The sequence below is a fragment of the Gekko japonicus genome, unplaced genomic scaffold, assembly GCF_001447785.1.
Source record: "Gekko japonicus isolate JY-2015 unplaced genomic scaffold, Gekko_japonicus_V1.1 scaffold2639, whole genome shotgun sequence".
Taxonomy (NCBI): domain Eukaryota; kingdom Metazoa; phylum Chordata; class Lepidosauria; order Squamata; family Gekkonidae; genus Gekko; species Gekko japonicus.
Genome location: NW_015171581.1, coordinates 88839 through 99825, shown reverse-complemented (window position 1 = coordinate 99825; position 10987 = coordinate 88839). Strand labels below are relative to the sequence as shown.

The following is a 10987-nucleotide window of genomic DNA, read 5'->3' as shown; positions in this document are numbered from 1 at the left end:
TTTTTTTTTCTTTTCTTTTTTCAATTTTTCGGAAAAACCAAAAAGGTTTCAGGAAAAAAACTGGAAAAAACCGTTTTTTTCCCGGGCCTTCACATCTCTAGGTGGGGCTTGTTACAAGTGCCCACCCCCTGGTCTCTTTACTGCCTGAGCTCCGCTCCTGTGCGCTCCTGCAGGAAATGACCCCTGCCCAGGGTTTATCTTGGTTATCTCTGCTGTTTTCGAATTTTGCTTTTGAAGTGAATGGCATGGACTGTTTGCAGCTATTGGTTCAGTATCTTCATATAGGATCAGTGTTTCTCAGACCCACCTTATGATCTGAGCTTTCAAATTCCAAATGACATGTTTTGAATTAGTCTCCCCCTCCTATTACTTCTGTTATGGACTGGGGGTGGGGTGGCTTGGGTCCGGTTTTACCATGTTATTTCACCCAATCTGCTTAATCTGACTTCTTTCTTTCTGTGATGGGAAGAGATTCAGCACAGCCAAATCACATATCTGCAGCTATACCAATGTGACAAAGTTCTTTTCCCATTCAGTGAAGCTCCCAGTATCCTTACCTATTCCCCCCTCTTTACCCATCTTTCTCCTTAATGTTCTGTTCCAGGTAGGCCAGTAGATTCCAACCCCCCTGAAATCCTCCATACTACAAAGTTTGCCAGGCAAGTCTCAATGCAAGCTGCTGTCTGCTCAGTTCCTGTGAATACCAGTGAGAAAGTAGCAGCTCTTTACCATGGGAAGATCATTGCCCAGATTTTGGAGTAGCGTGCGGCATGCCTGAAGTTAATTTCTTCTTAATGCTTTCATTTTCTGCTCCGTCGCTGAAGGCATGGTGTGCACGTCATCCAGTCCACCTTGATTTTAATCCAGGTTTCCTTTCTTCGTTAACACTGTGAAGTCTCTGATGCTCATACTGCATTGTTGTTGTTTTTTTAAATGGCTCTGATCAGGGGTCATTTTGTAGAAAAAGAGCTAGGGGAACTCATTAGCATAACTCATTAGCATATGCCACACCCCCTGACATCACTGGAAATGTGTCATAAGGCCACACACCCCGCCCCCAACGGTCCCAGCCGCCACCGCCGGCCTTGCAGCTCCACTGCCGAGCCCCATGAGGGGCCCGGCAGTAGACCTGCAAGGCCGGCGGGAGTGCAAGGAAGCCCCGCGAAGGCCCTCCCTGGCCCCAGGCAGGCAGGGGTGGGGAGAGGCAGGGAGGAAGCAACTTACCCTCCCTCTTCTCCTGCCTCCTCCTGGCTGAATGAGGGCCGGAAGCGAGGCGGCCGGAAGTGGGGGGTGGGGCTTCGTCATGTGCCCTGCCCCCTGTACCTCACCCGGGGGAACTGTGTTCCCCCGCGTTCCCCCCCGAAATGACCTCTGGCTCTGATTCCATTTTTGCAATACTGGCTGGTGGCTGTTGCTTCCAGATGAACAGCATTGCTTATGCATGTTCATCACTTGATGCAACAGTAGAGTCTGAACTTTTATGCAGTCTCAAATACAGTGTTTTTCATTAACGGTCTCTCCCTTCTACCTCCCATGTTTGGTTTGTTTGCTGGTAGCCGTCAACCCCCCCCCCATGAAGAAAGTTAATTTAAAGCCCTTCTAGACCACCCTGTCTCTCAACACAATTGCTAAGAGGAAAGGTGGCAGGAAAATGTGCTAAAATAACCTCAGAACAAAATACATTGATGTTTATAGTACCCAGGGGTCATTTTGTAGAAAAAGAGGTGCAGGAGTTCATTAGAATAACTCATTAGCATAGTTTATTTGCATATGCCACGCCCCCTGACATCACCGGAAGTCCACTGGACTGTTTTGGATTGCTAGCTGGGGGGGCGGAACGGGATGTGCAGATCTGTCCTCGCAGAGGAGGGAGAGCTTGTACCTGAATAAAACTTGGTCTTAAAGGTGCCACTGGACTGTTTTGGACTGGGGGCCAGGGGTGGGCTCTGCAACTTACCTGGCTGCTTCTTGCTCTGACTGAGGGCTGCTGGAAGCAGGGGGTGGGGCTTGTTGCATGTGCCCGCCCCCTGGGCTCTTTACTGCCTGAGCTCCGCTCCTGTGCTCTCCTGCAGGGAATGACCCCTGATAGTACCCATCTCATGGCAGGAACACGAGGGGATTGGGGGAGGGGCATGGACAAGGAGGCAGGGTTGTTGCAAGGGGGAGCTCAACTGGGTAGTTTGGGCAGCAACAGGAAAAAAGGAAATTTCAGTTTGCATTGAGGCAAAGGACTTGATGGAAGTACCCCTGCTCTGTAGCCCGTCATACAGAGGCAAAGCATATTTTATAGCCGTGAACCTAGTTAAATACCTTTGAATGGGAAGGGTGACAGGAGCAACTGGGAAACTACAGAAGCCCCAGGGGTCATTTCCTGCAGGAGCGCACAGGAGTGGAGCTCCAACGGTAAGGAGCTCAGGGGGTGGGCACATGCAACAAGCCCCGCCCCTGCTCCCAGCAGTCCTCAGTCGGGTCACGAGGAGCAAGAAGCAGCCAGGTAAGTTGCAGAGACCCCCCCCCCCGGCCCGCCTTCATGTACAAGCTCTCCCTCCTCTGTGAGGGCAGATCTGCATGTTCCCCTCCCCAACATAGCTCGCAATCCAAAACTGTCTACTGGCACCTTTAAGACCAACGTTTATTCAGGTACAAGCTCTCCCTCCTCTGTGAGGACAGATCTGCCCCTCCCCCCCATAGCTAGCAATCCAAAACAGTCCAGTGGAGCCTGAGCGGTGGGTGTTGCCTTCTGACACACTTCCGGTGATGTCAGGGGGTGTGGCATATGCAAATAACTTATGCTAATGAGCTCCTGCACCTCTTTTTCTACAAAATGACCCCTGAGAAGCCCGTCTCCATGTAGAAAACACCTCAGTCATTCTGCTGCACTACACCAGCTTTCCAGCCATTCGATCTAGTAACTGGCTCTTTAAAAATGAAGGCTTGAGTGTTTTGCCCCTAGTACCATATTTCTGTAAAGTAAAGGTAAAGGTTCCCTTGCTCGAAAGCCAGTCGAATCTGACTAGGGTTGCGGTGCTCATCTCCGTTTCCAAGCCGAAGAGCCAGCGCTGTCTGAAGACGTTTCCGTGGTCATGTGGCCGGCATGACTAAACGCCAAGGCGCACGGAACGCTGTTACCTTCCCACCGAAGTGGTACCTATTTATCTACTTGCAATTTCTTGCTTTCGAACTGCTAGGTTGGCAGGAGCTGGAACTAGAGACGGGAGCTCACTCCGTCATGCGGCACACTCGGGTCTCGAAATGCTGAACTACTGACCTTCCACAGCCTGCAGTTCAGCGTCTTAACCCCTTGAGCCACCGCAGCTCCTATTTATCTACTTATCTACTTATTTATTTACCTATTTATCTACTTGCAATTTCTTGCTTTCGTTGTGTGTAATCTCATCCTCCAAAAGCCGCCGTCACAGTAGGGAATGAATTGGAAATGCTGTCTTGCCTGCTTGGCAAAATATCTGCTGATGTGAGTCCCACCTGAGGAGGCAGTGGGACTTGGGTTCATTTCACCTGCTCAGCGTCCTGAATGCTCAGCAGTCATTCATCCGTTTGCCCTTCTGAAGGAGACTGTCTGGGCATTTTTGGATGCCTCACGTGTCCGACCGGAATGCTTTGCGAAGTCACAGGATGCACTTGTGAAGAGATGGACTTGTGCTAATCTGCCCTTCTTGTTTCTTTTCAGCTGGCAGGAGGAATCATTCTAGGTGTGGCATTGTGGCTTCGCCATGACTCGCAGACCACAACTCTCTTGGGAGTAACACTAGATGACCGGGAACCGCCCAACACTTTCTATGTTGGTAAGCAGAGAGAACAGAGGGAGCTGGTTTTGAAAGTGGGTGCACTTAAGGACTGGCTAATTGTCCTTAGTAAAAGCAGGGCTATTTTGGGGCAGGAACGCACAGGAACGGAGTTCCGGCTGGCTTCCAAGTTGGCCACACCCAGCAGGGACTCATTAGCATAATAGGCCACACCCAACAGCAGAAACTCATTAGGATTGGCTCCATTAGGGGTGTGTGGCCTAACATGCAAAGGAGTTCCTGCTACAAAAAAAGCCCCGGGTTTTGGCAACAAACAAGGTAAACAGAATAAGAAGCAAAAGGTGGGTGTGGCTGGATGACCACACTTCTGGTAACATGGGGGAGTGGCCTAATATGCCAATGAGCTGTGCTGTCAGGGGTGTGGCCTAATATGCTAATGAGTTCCTGCTGTTGGGTGTGGCCTATTATGCTAATGAGTTCCTGCTGGGCTTTTTCTACATAAAAAGCCCTGAGTAAAAGTAATGCAAAGTAAGACATGTGTACAGAATACGGATTTGATGACATGGGAAACACAGTACATTGTTAGTACACTTTCCTAAAGACTTAAGTAAATGGTGCATTTTACCGGCTGTTGCCCTCTATTCTAGACATAATCTGTAGGTTTGATCATTTGAGCCGACTGGCAAACAGTGTTGTGGAAATAAAGCATATTATGTTAGTGACTGTAGAAGATCTTCTGGTTCTTTTCAGATCAAGGATTCTGACACAGTCTGTGTACTACAGTTGTGCAGCACTCACTGTGCGATTTCCAAATCTCAAAATTCAGATTACAATAAAATTATGTCTGTTTTTGTTGATGCTAATTGAAGAGCTGTAAACAGAATCTGAAGCATCCATCTTAACTTGAGGGTCTGTATGATAATACCATAATCCAAGCTTGTTCCAGGAACTCTCGCTGTCTCCTCCTCTTCCCCTGATCTCCTACTTTTTGCAGCCTGAAAGCTCTGCCTGCCCAGCCTCTTGATGTTATAGGTTGAACTTGTATGCAGGTTAGCTTCTATGAATGCTATTGGTGCCAGTTTGGTGTAGTGGTTAAGAGCCAGTTTGGTGTAGTGGTTAAGTGCGCGGACTCTAATCTGGGAGAACCGGGTTTGATTCCCCACTCCTCCACGTGCACCTGGCTGGATGACCTCGGGCAAGCCATAGTTCTGATAAGAGCTGTTCTTGAAAAAGCCATTTCTGTCAAGAGCTCTCTCAGCCCCACCTACCTCACAGGGTGCCTGTTGTGGGGAGGGGAAGAGGAAGGAATTTGTAAGATGCTCTGAGACTCCTCTGGGTAGTGAAGGGCGGGGTATAAATCCAATCTCCTCCTCCTCTTCCTCCTCTTCCTCTTCTTCCTCTTCCTCCTCTTCTTCCTCCTTCTCTTCCTCCTCCTCTTCGTCCTCTTCCTCCTCCTCCTCCTCCTCCTCCTCCTCCTCCTCTTCTTCTTCTTCTTCTTCTTCTTCTTCTTCTTCTTCTTCTTCTTCTTCTTCTTCTTCTTCTTCTTCGCTTCAGCACTCTTGAGGCACCCGATGTGGGAGTTCTCCATATTTATGGTGCCATAGGCTTTCAAATGACCCTTGTTGAGGAGGTTCAGAGCTTGCCCCTAGAGACTAACAGACATCCTTTACTGCTTTTCACATTTCATAATATGTTTCAGCGGAGAGGAGGGGTGGGGTGGGGTGCGGTGCGGTGGGAGAAGGGTGGGTTCTCTGCTGCAGTGTTTCTCAGACCTTGAACTGGGTGGGAAAAGAATTACATTACCATCTTGGGGGGGGGGGGGGAGATCCTCAGCCTACCATCAGTCAACTGTCCCACAGGTCACTGTGCAGAGATTTTGCTTGTAGCACAGCCGCACGCTGGCATTAGGAAAGCAATAGAGGCTGTATACTCCCGCAGAAAAAGTAAGCCAGAAGGGTACAGTCGTCCCCACAAATCCAATATGTATACCCATTCCAGGTGCTCCAAAACGTCTGGTACATGGGGCCACCCTACAGTTTTAGGACCGTAGCTTTACTGAGCACAGTGCCGCGCAGCTGTCTTAAATTGAAAATAAATTATGATGTTCAGCATGACTCATGCTCTCCAGGCCTGTGTTTGTGTGCATGTCTGTAATAAATGTATTTCGGCTTCATGTGATCCCTCTTTTTTCCCTCTTGCTTTAATTTTTACAAGCGAACCAGCCAGCTTGCTGACATTCTTGAAAGCCGAGCCCCTTATTTGGACATGTTCATCTCTACACGAGCAGCAGTGCAAAGAAGCTACAGCCGTATCAAACAGCCTCTGCTTCAGAGCCCCTGTTTCCCTCTTGGGCTTGCGAGTGGGGTTTCTTGCTCCGTTCGCAGCTCCCTCCCTCTTTTGTGTCCACAAGTCATGAGATGCTGATGGAAGGGAGTGCCTCCTTGCCCTTTCCCAGGGCCTTTGCGGTTGCTGCCCTCTTACTGTTTCCCACTGAGTGTGGTTGTTGATTTGTAGAAAATGAAACCTATTTCATCCGGAGAGCCAGTTTGGTGTAGTGGTTAAGTGCGCGGACTCTAATCTGGGAGAACCGGGTTTGATTCCCCCACTCCTCCACTTGCACCTGGCTGGATGACCTTGGGCAAGCCGTAGTTCTGACAAGAGCTGTCCTTGGAAAAGAGCAGTTTCTGTCAGAGCTCTCTCAGCCCCACCTACCTCACAGGGTGTCTGTTGTGGGGAGGGGAAGGGGAAGGAGTTTGTAAGCCGCTCTGAAACTCGTTTGGGTAGTGAAGGGCGGGGTATAAATCCAGTCTCCTCCTCTTCTTCTACCTCACAGGGTGTCTGTTGTGGGGAGGGGAAGGGAAAGGGGTTTGAAAGCCGCTCTGAGACACCTTTGGGTAGTGAAGGGCAGGGTATAAATCCAATCCCCTCTTCTTTTACCTCCAAGGGTGTCTGTTGTGGGGAGGGGAAGGGAAAGGGGTTTGTAAGCCGCTCTGAGACACCTTTGGGTAGTGAAGGGCAGGGTATAAATCCAATCTCTTCTTTTTCTTCTTTAAAAATTTCCCACATAGACCCAGGTGTATAATAATATTCAGAACCTCTCCGAGAGTTAAGATTTTCAGAAGCCTCAGAGGGGCTGTCTTTGTTGCTGCATGCCAGTTATGGAACTCCCTCCCCTGGGAGAGCCATCTAGCGTCATCTCTGCTATAATTCAGGCGCCAGGCCAGGGCTGTAACAAGGCAAGTGAGGCACTTGCTTTGGGTACACAGTGCTGAGGGACACACACACAACAGTATATTTTGACTAAAATAAGCATGTTGTGGTTACTCTTGTTATTTATGGACTTACCTCTTTACCAAAATAACTACTATGAAAATATAAGGGGGCACAATTTTATATTGTTGCCTTGGGTACAAAATAAGCGTGTTATAGCTCTGCACTAGGCCCTCTCCAGCCCTGCAAGCTTTTATGAACATTGTGCTGCTCTTGGTCTTCTATCCTTTATTGGATGCTATTCTTTTGTTCCTATTGTTCTAGTATTGTGTTTTTGTGTCTCTCCCCCCCCCCCCACTGTTGTAAACTTGCTCTGAGGACTTCAGGTGGGAACGGCAGTATGTCAACTATCTTACATAGTATCCACAGGGACTTGGCAATATTATCGCATCAGATGGTCGTCAGAGTACTACCTCTTGGTTATTTCAGCCTCACCAGTGAAGACAATGGATGCTATATGCCTTGCTTCATCTGCACAAGCGGCAACTCCGCTCTGTTGCACCTAGCTCAGCTCGGCTGAGTAGGCCACAGTGCTGTTGGTTCTTCCTTCTCTTAGAATTCTGCGGAGTGCAAGCCCAACCACACCCGCACCAAATTAGATTTACAGAATCAAACCAGTTTATTGAGCACAATATCACACAACCAGGGCTATTTTTGGGCAGGAACGCAGGGGAACGGCATTCCGGCTGGCTTCAGAGTTGGCCACGCCCACTACAGCCAAAACCTCTGCGTGCGAGGCTACAGAGGGAAGGCCTGGAGAGTAAAACCCCCCCGGTTACTCTTGAGGCAGGGGGGACAGGGGGGCCCTGGAAGGATCGGGGAGGCATTTAAATGCCTCCCCGTGCCTTCCCCGGCCTGTCCAAGGGTCGGCTTGCCTGGGCTCCCTGCAGCCGCGGGGTGCCCGGGAAAACCAAGGGAAGGTGTGGGGGTGTGGCCTAATATGGTAATTATATGCGCTGTTAGGGGTGTGGCCTAATATGCTAATGAGTTTCTGCTGTTGGGTGTGGCCTATTGTGCTAATGAGTTCCTGCTGGGCTTTTTCTACCAAAAAAGCCCTGCACACAACACTAACGACAGCAAATAATAAAGTAGTAAAGGTAAAGGTTCCCTTGCTCGAAAGCCAGTCGAATCCGACTCTAGGGTTGCGGTGCTCATCTCCGTTTCAAAGCCGAAGAGCCAGCGCTGTCCGAAGACGTTTCCGTGGTCATGTGGCCGGCATGACTAAACACCGAGGCGCACGGAATGCTGTTACCTTCCCACAGAAGGGGTACCTATTTATCTAGTTGCAATTTCTTGCTTTCGAACTGCTAGGTTGGCAGGAGCTGGAACTAGAGATAGGAGCTCACTCCGTCATGCGGCACACTCGGGTCTCGAACCGCTGAACTAACGACCTTCCACAGCCTGCAGTTCAGCATCCTGTTACCTCAGCCCCAGGAATTAAGGGTATCAGATGAAGTTACAGGGTGGCCAGCAGGTCACTTCAGAGCCCGTCTAGTCTTTTCAGCGATGGAAAGGAGGAAGATTACACCCCCAGTCGTGTTTAGCTTTACTCCTGCTGTGGACTGAGCGGGTAGAAACGAGCTTATTTTCTTGGGATGACGTTGTTTTCTCTCTGTGCTTGTTTCTTCCTGGGTTACTCTGCCCTATTATTGGGTAGACGGTCTACTTTTAAAGAGGAATGTTTCCATTGCTTTCAGTTGGGAGGTGAGAAATTCAGTTGCACCTTCCCTTTGCAAACCATTCCTTTCATGCACGTTCTGAGAAACCCCATCTTTCTGAGGCAAGCATATCTTCACGTGAAGTCAAGGCTTTAAGCAAAATTTAGCAACTCCTAAATCACTCCCGTTTTACCTTCCGCCAGACTGTTGTGGCATGTTGCTTTCAACAGCCATTTCTATTCTGAAATTACTTTACCTCAGCTGTATCTCGGTTCTCCAGACATTCATGCCTGTGACTCTCCAACACGCTGGCCAGTTTAACCACAAGTTCTCTTTTTTCTTGCCTCCAGATACTTACTGGAGGGTTCTTTAGTGGGTGGGCACTGTCTCTCCCTTAACCACAACATAGCAACCTTTCCTATTTTGATACATGAACTCCTTTACAGCGGAAATATCTTCCTTTTTCTCAGCTGCAGCCTCTGAGGGGTGTTGTGTTTTTTTTAGCCAGGTTCTGACTTCAGTCTAAGGTGGGGGTTCTCAAACCCTAAGTTCAGGGTTCCGCCTGTTACAGCTCATTCAAAGTTTTTGCTGATCCCCCCTGCAGGATCCACAGGAACAGGGTTTTTGAAAACACAAACTAGCTGCTGTTGGAAGGTGGGAAATGGGAAAATTCTATTCCATGTGTACACTATTGCTTACAAGGTACACAGGATCCACCTAGAGATGTGAAGGCCCGGGAAAAACCCGTTTTTTCCCCCAAAGCCGTTTTTGGTTTTTTCCCGGAAAAATTTGAAAAAATGAAAAAAGAAAGGAAAAAATTGATCATGGAACATTTTATTCTAACATGCTGAATAAAATATTTTAAGACAAGGCGTTCAGATATTTTCCAAATCGTTTCTAAAAAATATGTATGGTATCAGATTGATCTAATTTTTGTGCACGGAGGACAAGCAAGTCCTAGGTTACAAACTGAACTCTCCAATGCAAGAACAAGATGCATTTCTTCCTTTAGGAGGTGCTATTGTCACAAGAAAAGAAAAAGGTTTTGTTTTTGCATGTGGGTGGGTATTCTGTTTGTAATAGTTGTTTGGATACACTGTATTTTTAATATGCTAGCTGTGATAATTTCATGCCAAGTAAAAATGTCTATAGTCATATTTTATGTTCCTAAAGTAGCAGAATGACTTTCAATCCGGAAAAGAAAAAAGTGCTAATGTAGTATTTGTTTCAATTTTTCCAAAAATTTCAGGGTTTTTTTTTGGGGGGGGACACGATTTTTTTCCCGAGCTTCAAAATTTCCGGAAATTTTACATCTCTAGATCCACCCTAAAGTACTTTATTTTGGGTCGTCCCACAAGGTGGCATTTTCCTTTGGCTGCCAGTTTCACACACCAGCAGGAGGGACTTCCAGAGGGTAGATCTGCCCTGCATTTTTCCTCCCCCAGCCCCATGGGGGTCATCCTCATTCCCCCACCACCAGAGGAACTTTCTTGAAGATTTTCTTTCTGGTAACTGACATAACACTATACCATTACATTGGTATATCAAGCACAGTTTAATAAAAAGACTTTAAAAAGCGGAGTGGGGGTAGAATGGATGCTGTGGGAAGGGGAAATGGGTGCTCTGTGGGCAGGGGTCATTTTGTAGAAAAAGAAGTGCAGGTGCTCATTAGCATAACTTATTTGCATATGCCACACCCCCTGACATCACCGGAAGTGTGTCAGAAGGCAACACCCACCGCTCAGGCTCCACTGGACTGTTTTGGATTGCTAGATATGGGGGGGGGGAACGTGCAGATCTGTCCTTACAGAAGAGGGAGAGCTTGTACCTGAATAAAACTTGGTCTTAAAGGTGCCACTGGACTCTTTTGGACCGGTGAGGCTCTGCAACTTACCTGGCTGCTTTTTGCTCTGACTGAGGGCTGCTGGGAGCAGGGGGTGGGACTTGTTCGCCCCCTGGTCTCTTTACTGCTGGAGCTCTGCTCCTGTGCGCTCCTGCAGGAAATGACCCCTGTGTGTGGGTAAAGACCAGAAAAATCTGGGCTTTCCTTTCCACATGATAACTATCTATGCCTTGCTGCAATTTCCCCCCAGATTTTTTTTTTTTTTTTTTTTTGCAGCAAAGCATGTTTACAGAAGATCAGAGAAAAGTGTGTGGGGGGGGGAGGTACATGAATGCACTGTGATGCTGTGGGGAAGCAGGGAAACCCCCACTTCTCAGCAGCCTTGAACACGTGGTGGATAACCGGCAAAGGAAATTACCCTGTACAAAAACTCTTCTTTCTGGTTTCCCTAC

The 10987-nt window shown here is 48.3% G+C and overlaps 1 protein-coding gene across 1 annotated transcript in view; it reads left to right on the top strand.

Annotated features, from left to right (window-relative positions):
• Window positions 1-10987, top strand: part of CD81 (CD81 molecule) — a 116968-nt gene that overhangs the window by 47916 nt on the left and 58065 nt on the right. Inside the window, exon 2 of the mRNA XM_015419823.1 lies at window positions 3689-3803. Coding sequence (XP_015275309.1) covers window positions 3689-3803 — 115 coding nt within the window. The remainder of the gene's footprint in view (window positions 1-3688; window positions 3804-10987) is intronic.